This window comes from Elephas maximus, chromosome 16 (genome assembly GCF_024166365.1).
Source record: "Elephas maximus indicus isolate mEleMax1 chromosome 16, mEleMax1 primary haplotype, whole genome shotgun sequence".
Lineage (NCBI taxonomy): Eukaryota > Metazoa > Chordata > Mammalia > Proboscidea > Elephantidae > Elephas > Elephas maximus.
In genome coordinates this window covers 36,011,597-36,025,850 of record NC_064834.1, presented here as the reverse complement: position 1 = coordinate 36,025,850, position 14,254 = coordinate 36,011,597, and the positions used below count along the sequence as shown (strand labels likewise).

The following is a 14,254-nucleotide window of genomic DNA, read 5'->3' as shown; positions in this document are numbered from 1 at the left end:
CTGGCTGGTACAAATGGTTAACACCCTCAGCTAACGACCAGAATGTTGGTGGAAAAGTTGAAGGTTCAGGTCCACCCAGAGGCACCTGGGGAGGGGGGTTGGGGGGTAGGTGGGAAACCTTGGCCATCTACTTCTGAAAAAATTAGCCACTGGAAACCCTATGAAGCACAGTTTTACCCTTACATACACGGAGTAGCCATCAATAGAAATTGACTTAATAGCAACTGTTTTTGTTGTGTGTGTGTGTGTGTGTGTGTGTGTGTGTGTGTGTGTGTGTATGTTACAATAAACTTCTTCCTACTTCAGGGCTATTGCATGCATATGCTGTACTAGTTTTCTAGAATACACTTAACTCTTGATCTTGTCAACTTCAACTCATTCTTCAGTCTTTAGTTTCTAGATGTCCTCAGAGGGCTGTTCTGTCCTTCAAATCACCTAACCACCAAATGAGACCCCCCCCGCCATTATCTCTGATTGTATCTGGGTATCCTGTTTAGTCAACATTTTAATTTATACATTTGTGTGCTAATTTAACACCTGTTGTCCCCACTGGGCTACAAGGCCCATGCACTTAGAATATAATAGTCCTCCATAAATATTTGTTTAAATAACTATTTATTATTATTCTTTAAATACAAAAGATAGTACTTACAGTTACTTAAAAATATATAAGATTTGGACTGTGTTAACCTTGTTTATCTTCTGGTAGATGGTATGACGGAATTTTTCTGTTTCCGCCCTTTTTGTTTAACTATGTTTTGTCTGTAATTAGTGCATAGAAAATTTTTCTTATATGGAAAACTGTTTTTATCCATTTAAGATGCTTTTGGAGGAACATGGCAGTTTGCATGGATGAAGAGCATTCGAACTGGAATATGGGATTCTTGGAAGGTCCAGCTGCGTGTGTGCAGGCAGGGAGATGATTACTGGCTGGTGTTCATTAAGGAACCAGTTGTCTGTTGCAAGTGCAGAAGAGGATAGTCGATACAGGAGATATAATAGGTTAAATAATGAAGGATCTCACTTTTTAATTTTTTTAAGGGCTTTCTTTGAAATTTTTTCCGCAAAGAGTTGGCATGAGTAGATTTACATTTGAAAATGTGCAACAAGGTGAGATATGGATTAGAAGAGAGAGTGGAATCAGGACATCAACGAAGAGGCCAGATCAGTTGTCCAGGATACAGATGGTGAAGGCCCAAAGTCAAACCGTGACTATGGGAATGCAAAGGAAAATGCATATAACAAGTAAAAATGGAGCCAATATGACCAGTCAAACCTAAAGTGACGATTGAGGGGCAAGAGTAAATAATGAATCTAATCTTTTGAACCGAGGTGAATGCAAGAATGGCGATGCTATTGCCTAGTTAGAAAACCTAGGAAATACAGTGGCTTTGAGGTTAGGAGGAAATTAGTTAGGTGTAAATTGGAGGCCACAATGGGACTTCTAGGCTGGGGTGTTTAGTAGGAGAGAGGTAACAGTTAGAAATGAAGACTTGGAAGTCATTAGTGAAAAACTAATAGTTGATGCCATGGGATTATGTGAGATTTCACCGGTGAGAAAATTCAGAGCCAGAAAAAAGGCCAAAAATAAAATTTGGGGCAAATACATATATTTCAGTAAACTAGGAAAGAGGACTCAGGAAAATAAATGAAAAAGGTGGTATCAGAAAAGAATTGGGAGACTGATTTATTGTAAAAACTTAAGGAAGAGATTTCAAGAGGGTGGGTATATTCAAAAGGGTCACACGCTTATTAAATATCAGAGGATTATAAACTAATGCTGAGGATGATGATGGCGATAGCTAACGTTTATTTGTTTGCTTACTCTGTGCTAACATGCTGGGAAGGCTGTAATGGTTTGCATGTATCAATTCATTTTACCCTTAGTATATAAGCTCTATAGAGTGAGGTATAAGTCATCTTGTAATAGCTTCTTGACTGAGTGGCAAGTGGAGTCAGTGAATGGCCTGAAATGGCTTTTTCTTAAAGAAAAGTTATCTGCCCTGGGACCCAATTTTCAAATAGCCCAGTCAGATTTGCCACAAACTCTACAAATCTAGTTCATAATTAATTCAGTACTATAGATAGTTTCATTTTAAGTGGCTCTTGGATGCTTTTTATATTGTATCAATTTTGAATATCTTTTGATTACCTTTGATTTTGAGATGAAAAAGATTTGCTTTGTCTTATATGAGCCAAAGTTAACTGGGGACTTTAAACTGTTGCACTTGACTGGGAATGAAGTGCTCTTGCCCACGGATTGCTGTAAGCTCATAAGTGGTTAGAGTAGTGTCAGCTTCTGTGAAGGCTGGCTCCAAGGAAGCACTAGGACTGTTGACAGCAGTCATGTTGACCGGAGCTGAAACGGGAGAGCCCCAGCTCAGACAGCTACTTTGCTTGAACTATGTTCTGCTCTGGCTTCGTGCACTCTGTTTGTTCCCCTGGGATATCAGTGCACCATAGAGCTAACTGGTAGGCATGAGACACAAGGAAATTGCTTCAGCACGAGAAGAATCAATATGAGCCCTTGCTATGGATTATTCAGATACTGACAGTGACTCCACTTTGGGATACAGCGATGATGAGGATTCCAGTGATGAAATTCCAAGAATATCAGAGTCAGTGTGCAGAAAGCTGTATTTGTAAATGCTTTTTAGATTTTTTCGTGTTTCGTAATTTCATCGAAAGGAATTTCTAACTGCTCCAAAAATGCTTAAAAAGAGAAAACTACTAAACTGCATAGCTTTCCTATAATTATTCATTAATCAATAGCAAGTTTGCATGTGAAATATTTGTTAATATGCCAAACAGTTACTAATTCTGTAATTGTACATGGGTATTAGTTGTCATACTGCAATGAGCTAATATGCAGGTGCAGAACCAGATGAAGATGAGATTTTATCTTTAAAGACAATAGGTATGTTAAACTGGGACTATTACATGGATACATGTGCATTTACTTATCACAGAGGCCGAATATACTGAGTGTTCAGAAGCAGTGTGTACTTCGCAAAATTTTTTAACTAAATAGATGGTGTTTATGCTATAATTCTAGTTATGAAATTCTCTGTGGCCAATGCTTTTTCAAAATCTCATATATTCTTTGGTTAAAAAATACCCTGATCTGCCAAAAAGTACAGAAAGAGAGAAACAGAAAAATAAGAAAGAGGGACGAGGGGCGAGAAGGAGGGAAGGAAGGACGGAAAAAAAGAAGGAAGGAAGAAAACTCAGTTTAAGAAAATAATACTGCCGTCTCTCATGCCTTTAATCACCTCTAAACCAGCATTACATGAAGCCCTTTCTAACATGGTAGACAATCCTCTGTGTAAAGCCACTGTCATAACAGCTATGTAGGGACAGAGATAAAACAATAACATGGAGTTATTAGAACTTATCTTTTGTAAGAATATATAGAATTTTATATCTCAATCCAAATGAAATCTGCTTTTAGCTTGGTGCCTGAGACTTGAAAGGGAATAAACATAAATAGCAAGTCACAGTATCATCAACTGCTGTTGAGCCAGTTCTCATAGGAACCCTATGTACAACAGAACAAAATACTGCCTGGTCCTGCGCCATCCTCACAATCATTGCTATGTTTGAGCCCATTGTTGCAGCCACTGTGTCATTCCATCTCCTTGAAGGTCTTCCTCTTTTTTGCTTACTCTCTATTTTACCAAGCATGATGTCCTTCTCTAGGGTTTGGTGCCTCCTGATAACATGTTCAAAGTACATGAGACAAAGTCCTCACTTCTAAGGAGTGTTCTGGCTGTACATCTTCCATGAGAGATTTGTTCCTTCTTCTGGAAGTCTGTGGTAAATTCAGTGTTCTTTACCAACAGCATAATTCAAAGGCATCAATTCTTCATCAGTCTTCCTTATTCACTGTCCAGTCTTCGCATGCATATGAGGTGATTGAAAATACCATGGCTTGTGTCAGGCGCACCTTAGTTCTTAAAGTGACATCTTTGGGGTTTTTTTTAACGCTTTAAAGAGGTCTTTTCCAGCAGATTCGCCCAATGCAATATGTATTTTGATTTCTTGACTGTTGCTTCCATGGGCGTTGACTGTGGATCCAAGTAAAATGAAATTGTCAACAACATCAATATTTTCTCTTCACTTTTGGTTTTTTTTTTTTTGGTATCAACAGCTCATATCAGGATCATTCTTTCATTAGAAGCTTCTACCATCACTTCTAAAATAAAGGATTAACATATGTAAATACTCAGAAGATGTTTTTTCTGCCTCCAGAGCAGGCTCTTTGAGTGCAGAGGGGCAGCATTCTAAACACCAGCATAGACAGACATAAGGCATTAAGCGCCTTAGCAGTGGGAATGCAATGACAGTGTAATGACAAAAAGAATTTCGCATTGAATGAACTTGGCATTGACAGATTTCCTATTGTTATGTAACATTATTATTAAAAAACAAAACATAGCAGTGCTAAGGCATAGCCACAGGTAAGAATTCTAATAACTGAGGATCAAAATGGCTCACCCTGTTGGTTTTACAGTGGAGCACCCACAAATATATTAGTGCCACTTATCTTTCACAAATAAACATAATTTTCATAATGGACAGGGAGATATATTCATGATGCTGCTCAAGATTTATTCCACATCAAACGAATTTAAAATTGTTGTTGATTTAAAATCTGATAAAGTACATAAGCAATATACTGGGGTAGAAAGAAGTCAGCCAGATCTGTGTTCAAATTCCAGGGCTGCAACTGCTAGGGTAGATATGACATTGAGCTTGTTACCTAATTCCTATTCCCATATGTAAATTTGGGGTAAAATACCCACAGTCTGTTATATGTGTTAAACGAGAATTGTGCAAACTATTTAGTTCCTGACATATACTGGTGGTTCGATAAATGACAATTATAATTTATTGTTTAATGTTGTTTTCCCCCAGTGTTATCCATCATTTCAGTTTTAATATAATGTCATTTACAAGATATGAAGCCTGATTCTAGACCATTAACTTGCAAATTTTCCTTTTTTACATTAAAATATTTAATCTCTATTGACTAAGTCACTCTTAGGAGCTTTGGTTTTTTTCCTCCATCTACATTTTAAAATATCAAAGTGCTTTACTTTTGTTGCAAAAAAAATTGCATTCAATTTTAAAAGCATACCTAATGAAGGCCAGAAAAAATGATAAAATTTTAAAATATTCAAAATTTGTGCAGAAACAGTTTTTAAAAATTTATACTCACAGAAAATACAGTCATAATGAAACATTTTGCATATGTTACATTTTTAAAACTCTGTGAGCCATTTCTGTATTGTCAAGATAGAAATATGTATTTAGGAAAGCTAGTTTCAATGTATTTTCTATAAGGCTGTGATGTTTATTTTTTTAGACTGGTAGCAATATGTAGTAATAATATGCTGCTATGAGCATTTTCTTTTTTATGAGCAACCTTCTAAGAAAAAAGTCATTCATACAATTTATGAAGGACCCAATGGGCATTATTAATGTTTTCTGCCTATTTTGTTTACTTCCCCAAAAATTTCAAGTCAGAAAGTGATAATGGAATTGGAAATGTATTCTTGCTTGTTCACTTCATTGGAGCAGAAAGAAAACTCCCACTTACTTCCTGACTACCCAGACCCAGTGCCATCGTGACTAGGAGTATTTTATAAATCACCAGACAGAGGCTGCACATCACAGATATGATGGTGGTGGTAATAAGAACAATTAGAAGTAGTAAATAACATAAAACACTCACTGTCTACTTCCTGTTTACTGAGTACTGTGATAAACCTTGGAAACTGATGGTGTAGTGGTTAAGAGTTGGACTGCTAACCAAAAGGTTGGCAGTTCAAATCCACCGGGTGCTCCTTGGAAACCCTATGGGACAGTTCTACTCTGTCCTACAGGGTCAACTATGAGTTGGAATCGACTCAATGGCAGCAGGTTTTTTTGTTATGATAAATCCTTGAAAACCCTGGTGGCATAGTGGTTAAGTGCAATGGCTGCTAACCAAAAGATCAGCAGTTCAAATCCACCAGGAGCTTCTTGGAAACTCTATGGGACCGCTCTACAATGTCCTATAGGGTCACTATGAGTTGGAATCAACTCGATCTCAACAGTTTTATAATAAACTTAACTTTGATTGTCCTGACCACACAGTGAATAGGCAGCACTCTTATCCTTTCCATTTTATAGGTGAGAAAACTGAGGATTTCACATGACTTCTGAGTAATGGAGCTGGAATGCAAAGCCAATGCAATGTGACTCCAAAACCTGATCTCAGCGTTGCTACCCAAAGGCTTGGGGCTATGGCGCCTATGCCATTTCTCCAGCACCCACTTACTAAGCACCTCCTATGTGCCATACACTTGGGATAAAATGGGAAGCAAAACTAACTGTGGTCCATGCCATATGAGGATATGGTTTAGTGGGAAGAGATAGAGTCTTTATCCAAATGATCAGACAAATACTTGACTTGTGATAGGATAGACAGAGAGGTACATAGGGCCATGAGATCAGACAGAGAACCTGGCCTAATCAATCAGGATGGCATCCCTGAGAAAGGAGCACTTAGGCTGAGATCTAAAGGATAAGCAGGGGTGAACTAGGCAAGAAGTTGGAGAGGAGTTTCCTAGGCCTACGGAAAATAAGTAAGAACTCAAACAGGAGGGAGATGATGTGTTCGGTAAATAAAAGGAGCCCAGTTTGGCTGGAGGGCAGAGAATGTGAGGGAGACACCAGGAGGCACTTGGGAGGATCATACTAGGAATGAAGGTCCATATTATCTTAAGGGCAAGGAGAAATCGCGGGGAGAGGAAAGGTTTTGTGTATGTGCATGTGTTGTTTGGGGAGAGAATTGACGGTCATAATTATATCAGGCTGGCTGACTTATAGAATTGATTAAAGTGGACTATTTGCTGTGACTTTGCCTAACAAATACAAATGTTCAAAATCTCTGAAACTTGCTTCTTCCTCAAAATTGGGTTGACTGAATATATGCCTTTGTACTTTCAGAAATTCAGGAAGCCAGTAGTAGTGGGTAATAGCCTTTCTATATATTTGTGGAGACTAAGCATCATATCCAATATTTTAAATGACCAGTAATGTTTATCATGTTGAACTATATATTTTTATTAGATTACATATATTGTTTCTCATCACTACAAGTTAAATGATGGAAAAATATAAAAATAGCAATTAATAACCATATCCTTAAAACTGGGGTAGTATTAATCAATATTAGTAACCTGGTAGGAATTGTTGAACATACTTTTTCGTGCTTATAGAACATGTATATGAATGCTTTTATAGTTTTTTTTCACTAAAATGTGTTTTACTCTACAAATTGCTCTACAATTCTTTTTTCACTTAATGTATCATAGTAACACAATAGGATAAACACTGAACTTCTAACTCAAAGATTTCAAAATATCTTTATCATCAAGATATTAAATTCTGTTATTATAGACATGCAATGTTTTGATTATGATTTTTAGAATATTTTATTAATAGTATATCATTATCTAAGAACCTGTCTCTGTAATGCATTTTAAGCCTGTATTTCTTATTAATTAACTTAGAAATTTTATTTTTGGAGAAAAAATAGTACATGTTCATGTATAACAATGTTCCATGACAGTAGTGCTATTAAATTACTAGTAGTTCAAAATGAAACATAAATGTTAATTCATCAAGTCCACTTTTGACCACTGGATAAAGGAATAAATACTAGGGCAGATTTTTAAAGGCTTAAAAGGTTGGTATGTATTCCTGCAGTGAAAAAATTAGATACTTGTAAAGAGATAGTATATATAGGTTTCAGCCAGTGTGACCAAGATTTGTCTAATAATCTTGAAGAACCATAAACTCTGGTATAGATGAATAACTGTGTACAGTAAGTTGTCAAAAGATTAGCCACATAATAACAAGTTCCCTAAAGCAAGGAAATAAAACAGATCCATTTTTCTCAGGACTGTAATAACAAATTAATACAGACATGGATTAGATACTCAATTTCCAGGAGTGTATCTCCAGGTCTTTTAAAAACTCATCTATTCATGTTCATTACTGTCCTTGTCATTATCCAGTTAATTCATTAAATCCCTGAAGAGCATAGGAAATGATGCTATCAAATTTTATTTCAGTTGTCTAAGGTAAGTGTCAAATTTGAAAATGATAACTACTGGATTTGTGGGAGTAATGACAAGCGTAAGGTGGTATCTCAAAAAAAGAAATTTGAAACATAAACAAAACTTAGATTCAGCAGTTAGATAAATCAGCAGAATTGACATAATTTAATATGTGTCCTGAATTAATCACAGTGAACACTTTCATTTGCTATTTGAGGTTATCTTACTTCAACATCTCTCTATTTTTTATGTAGGGAAGATGTAAGAACAGCAAATGTAATTGCCGCAGAAGCTGTAACCTGCCTTGTGATCGACAGAGAGTAAGTACATTGCTGTATCATGTGTATTGCACACTAATACTAGTGACATACAGAAGTTCCTGGAATTAAAAATCATTTAACGGAGCTATGAGTACTTGTTTTATGTCATTTCATTTTAAAATGAGTTCTATATTTGATTTTCATCCCTTTTTCTTCTAGAAGTGACTGGCTTTGCCACATGCTGGCTTTGTGATCTTTAACAAGATACGTAACCACTAGGAGCTTCATCTCAGCTCGTTTCTCAAATGAGGATAATACATACAACATAGGGACATGGTGAGGATTAACGAGAACATGGGATGAGCCATTTGACCAAGTGCTTTTACTCAGTAGGCACTCAACCAATGCTAGATATTTTTTATTATTATTATTTTACTTTAGATGAAGGTTCATAGAACAAACTAGCTTCTCATTAAATTAGTACACACATTGGTTTGTGACATTGGTTACCAACCCCACGACATGTCAACACTCTCCCTTCTCAACCTTGGGTTCCCTATTACCAGCTTTCCTGTCACCTCCTGTTTTCTAGTCCTTGCCCTGGGCCGGTGTGTGCCCATTTTGTCTTGTTTTGTTTTATGGGCCTGTCTAATGTTTGGCTAAAGGGTGAACCTCAGGAGTGACTCCATTACTGAGCTTAGAAGGGTGACTAGAAGCCGTACTCTCGGGGTTTCTCCATTCTCTGTCAGGCCAGTAAATCTGTTTTTTTTGTGAGTTAGAATTTTGTTCTACATTTTCTCCAGCTCTGTCCAGGACTGTCAGTTGTGATCCCTGTCAGAGCAGATGGCCACTCACAAGTTTTAAGACCCCAGACACTACTCACCGGAGTAGAATGTAAAACATTTTCTTTATAAACTATGTGATGCCATTGAGCTAGATGTTCCCTGAGACCATGATCCCCACAGCTCTCAGCCTAGTAATTCGGTCCCTCAGGGAGTTTGTATGTGTCTATGGAGCTTCCATAACCTTGTGTGCTGGCTTCCCCAGCATTGTGTACTCTCTTAACCTTCACCAAAGTTACTACTTCAATGACAGATATTTTTGTGAATTTTAAAAATTGCTACTATTATTATTATTAGGATTAAGCATGTTTTAGCTATCTCCTTTATTCTTCCATCTCCATCTTCCTACAATGTGAGTATATAGGGAAGGCGCTTTTGGCGACAGCATCGGTTCTAGACACAGGCAGACTGTTAGGGCCATTAAAAGCTTGTTTAGTGATGCCTTTCCTTGTTTCTTCTCTCCACTTTGGCTTAATATTCTCGTTCTCTGAATTCTTTATAGGTTAAACTACAGATATCAGATCATCGACTCACAAAGAGTACTGTTAAAATGTATGTGTATTATCTGGAGCACTCCACCAATTTTTTCTCATTACAGTGTATGTAGATAAGTTTATCAGAAGAGCTAAGTGCCAAACCCAAAGAAAAGAATTGTAAAACATACTTTTTATTGGAGCTGTTCCAGTTGAAATAGACTGTTAGTGTCTTGTGTGGAATGAAACTGAGGGCCAGAGACATTCAGCCTAGAATATTAGAGTGAAATGCTGAGCTCAGAGGCTCTGGGTGGAAAGGGGTCCTATTTGGATCACAAATCTCACTGTTGGAGATCTGTTTATGCTGTATCACTAGAGCCAGAGGGGTAGCATGCTGCAGAATGATAGGTATATCCATGAATATCTCCTAAAAAGATATTCTTCGTCTAATTCCCAGAAACAGCAATCTCCCATTCATTTCTTCTTCCATTCAACTGACATTTTTCTGAGTATCTACCATGTACAAAAGTGTTGTGCAGGTTCTGTGGGAAGAAATGAAGGATTCTTGTTTTAAGGGTTAGGTTTTAATAGAGGAAATGTGGCATGTATACAAATAACTATCATGTAAGGCAGAAAGTAAGAAGTGTCCAGAAAAATCTTTTAGGCGAGTCTAGAGAAGTGACTACTTCTAACTGCAGAGAATCAGGTTAAGTCTTCATGGATAAAAATGATAATATCAGCTGGTTCTAGACATATAGGAGGGGCAATGCAAATAGAGAAATTAGCATAAGCAGCACAAGAAATTCTGACAAATTTCAACTGGCTAGCGTGAAGCTTTGTAAAGGAAGTTGAGAAGTTCACAAACATGTTGGGTCGGGTTTACAGAAAACCATGAATATTGAGGTGAGAATACCTCTGCCAGTTTGATGCAGTGAAATGATGTTAGTCTGACTATATATTTGGTAGGCTAATGTGCCAATGCTGTGTAAGAGGGAGGGATTGGAGGCGGAGTATCTGGTTAAAAAAAAAAAAAAATCTGATTAGGGCAGCCTAAATCCTGTTGGTGCTTATGACACTCTTTACAGGAGGAATGCATAAGAATGAAGAGTTAAAATCAGAGGGCTTAACGTGTGACTGAACATGAAGATCAAATGAGAAATTAAAGATGTAGTCATGACTGAGAAGACCTAGAAGGAATAAGCAGCATCATGATAAACTGAGAAAATATTGAAGCTATAAAGGATTTCATTTTACTTGCATTTACAATCACCACCCATGGAAGGAGCAGTCAAGATTTCAAACAACAAATTGCATTGGGCAAATCTGCTGCAAAAGACCTCTTTAACATGTTAAAAAGGCAACATGTGACTTTGAGGACTAAGGTGAACCTGACCCAAGCTATGATAGTTTGAATCGTAAGCATGTGAAAGCTGGACAATGAATACAGAAGATCGAAGAATAATTGAAGCCTTTGAATTATGGTGTTGGCAAAGAATATTGAATATACCATGGACTGCCAGAAGAACAAACAAATCTGTCTTGGAAAAAGTACTGCCAGAATGCTCATTAGAAGCGAGGATGGTGAGACTTTGTCTCGCAAACTTTGGACATGTTATCAGGAGGAAAGTCTCTGAAGATGGACACCATGCTTGGTAAAGTAGAGGGGCAGCAAAGAAGAGCAAGACCCTCAAGGAGATGGACTGACACAGTGGCTGCAACTATGGATTCAAGCATAACAATGACTGTGAGGATGGCACAGGAGGGGGCAGTATTTCCTTCTGTTGTACATAGGGTCGCTATGAATCATAACCGACTCTACAACACCTAACAACAACAGAAGGACTGTAGAAGAGGAAATACTTTGGAAGGAATGATGGTATTCCACCAAGGATATAATGAATTTGACAAACAATTTGGACACCTCAAAATAGGTGTCTTGCAGGTGACTGGAATGTGGAACAGGGACTCTTGTTAGAGACGGAAACTTAAAAATTGCCTGTGTGGAGTTAATAGCCGAAACCATGAAACTTGATACCCATTACCCACGAATAGAATTGCACAAAAGAGTAGAGAAGAGAAAGGGATAAAGTTTAGACTTTAGGGAATTTCTTACATTTAAGAGTCAGACAGGGCAAGAAAACCTAGTGAAGGAAACTGAGAGGTTAGCAATCAGAGGTGTGTATAAAACCTCAGAAAAACTGAGAACATTTCAAGAGAAATGGGACCATCAACAGTGTTAAATGCCAAGTCTGAAGTCAGAGGCATAAAGATAGAGAAAAAGGCAATAGGTTTAGTAACCTGCAAGAAAATAGTTTAAATAAAGTGACGAAAATGGAATCCAGGTTACAAAGAGGGACACTCTGAAGTTGAAGAGAGAGGATGGGACCTTTCAAAGCATTTTTGTCTTCTAATGACTCTAGTCATTAAAGGAGTTCATACAAGGAGTGGCAAGATCACCAAGATCTTACCTAAATTATAGGCTTGCTTTGAGAATAACATAAAACAAGTATGGCTCGAGATAAAAAGCAAAGCGAATGTGGAGTGGGCAGTGAGGGAGTGAGATCACTGAGCCCAGAGAGCTGTTCTTATAAAACATTTGGTAAGAAAAGGAAAAAAGAAAGAGGGAGGGAGCAGGAAGAATTAATAGGGTCTTGTTTTCTGGATAATTTCATGAGGATGGGTTTATACAAATATCCTGAAAGATTAAACAAATGAAATACTAAATGGAATATTTGTTGGAAATGGAGCCACAGAGGAGGCAACTGAGGGCAAATGAAAATGATTTCTAGGAGAATATACCTTTTTTTCCCTTCAGAAAATAGTAAAAAAGAGAGGAAAAATGCTGAGGTGTAGATAAGGAAACCTGTGGAAAGTTGGATAGTCTTAACCTTGCCTCTGTAACATGGGATGAAGAAATCTGGTGAAGGGAAGGGTGAGAGTGGGGTTGGGGGTTGAGAGGTTCCCAGGTGATTTGGAGGAGTAATTGTAGCATATTATATTCCTACCCACCCCAGTGCCGTCGAGTCGATTCCTACTCATAGCGACCCTACAGGACTAAAAATGCTTTATAATTTATGAATTTTTACATGGATGGGATCTAAAATAGAAGGTTGATAGGGCATTTTATAGAAGAGAAATTAAAGCCCATAGAGGTTTAATAACTTGATAAGGTTTTATGCTGAGTGGTAGAGCCCAGATTAATCTAACCACAGAGAACCAAACTGGATGAGACCTTGTGGGTCATCTAGTCCAGCACCTTCATTTTAGTTAACTGAAGTCCCAAGGGATGAAGGAGCATCAAGTAGTGCCACAAACATATCCTTGCCCTCACCCTCATTTTCTGTTTCAAACCCAGGCCTATGCCGTGTGCAATGGAAAGTGCATGAACTTTTTCAAATAAAATTGAATATTTAATTCCTGACTGCTCTATTTTTACAATACTATGGGCAACGTACTTAAATTTTAAATCTCAGATTTGCTATCTGCAAAATGGGATAATATTACCTAAGCTATAGACCTGCTTTGAGAATCAAACAATTTAACATATGGAATGGTCCATACACAGAACACGACACATAGTAAGCACTCAATAAATGTGCTCTTCCTCTTTTTTAAGGAAAGCAGAGGAATCACCTGGATTTAGTGGCTTTTCTTTCTAATCAGGATAAGTCTACCTTAGGGAATATATACAAAGAAGACAACTAGAGAGAGGTCTTGCTTTTAACAGAAATACAGAGAAGATAGCTTGAGCTAGGTACTCAGAAATGCATTCCTATAATCTTAGAAGTTGGACTCCCCACAAAATGTTGAATTCACAGCTTTAAAAAAAAAAAAGAAAAAACTCAAAAGCCTGCTGCTGGCACCTAATTTTTGCCAATTAGAGGAGCACCAGGGCCTCATCCCGTGCAAACAGATGGCAGACATTAGGACTGTCAACAAGAGGTGCTTCATTCACAAATTTACAAGCAAGGTACCATGTTACATAAGCCAGTGATTATGCTTTATCATTCCAGAGGGAAAGCAAAAGAACATCATTGTAACTAATCACGCACGTCAATTTTTTTTTTTCTTAAACCTCATTGACAAACAAGAAAATGATAAACAAATACATGGTTTCCTCAGAAAGTATTCTCTGAGGATTGATTTCTTCCAATCTAATCATTATCTTAATAAGCACCTGCAGTGGTTCCAACATTTATGAAAATTGTCCAAAAAAGAGTATTAGGTAATTGCCTCGAATCTATACTCAATCTATTTCTGTTAGTAAATTTCTTGAATATGTATAAAAAAAATAACTAGATAGCTTTATCACCTCTGACTTTGGAATCCGTGAAAATAAATATAAGTTCATTATCATATTCAGTAATCAGTTGCGCTATGTCTACTTCTTCATTAGCCTAGGAAGCTATAAGCTTAATTAAGTTAACTGATTTTTTGACACATTGACTTATCTCCTGATCATTGTCAAAGGCAGTGACATAACTACTAGTAAATCTTAAAAGTGTTATATATTTTTCCCCCGGAAATTAAGATCCAAGTTAGAGTGCTAACGTTATCCCTGGTTTACT

At 37.3% G+C, this 14,254-nt stretch overlaps 1 protein-coding gene across 3 annotated transcripts in view; it reads left to right on the top strand.

Moving 5' to 3' along the window:
- PRKG1 (protein kinase cGMP-dependent 1) overlaps nucleotides 1-14,254 on the top strand; it is a 1,427,928-nt gene that overhangs the window by 1,256,245 nt on the left and 157,429 nt on the right. For all 3 annotated transcript variants that reach the window (XM_049855706.1, XM_049855705.1, XM_049855704.1), the window contains one exon: nucleotides 8,366-8,431. In XM_049855706.1, coding sequence (XP_049711663.1) covers nucleotides 8,366-8,431 — 66 coding nt within the window. The remainder of the gene's footprint in view (nucleotides 1-8,365; nucleotides 8,432-14,254) is intronic.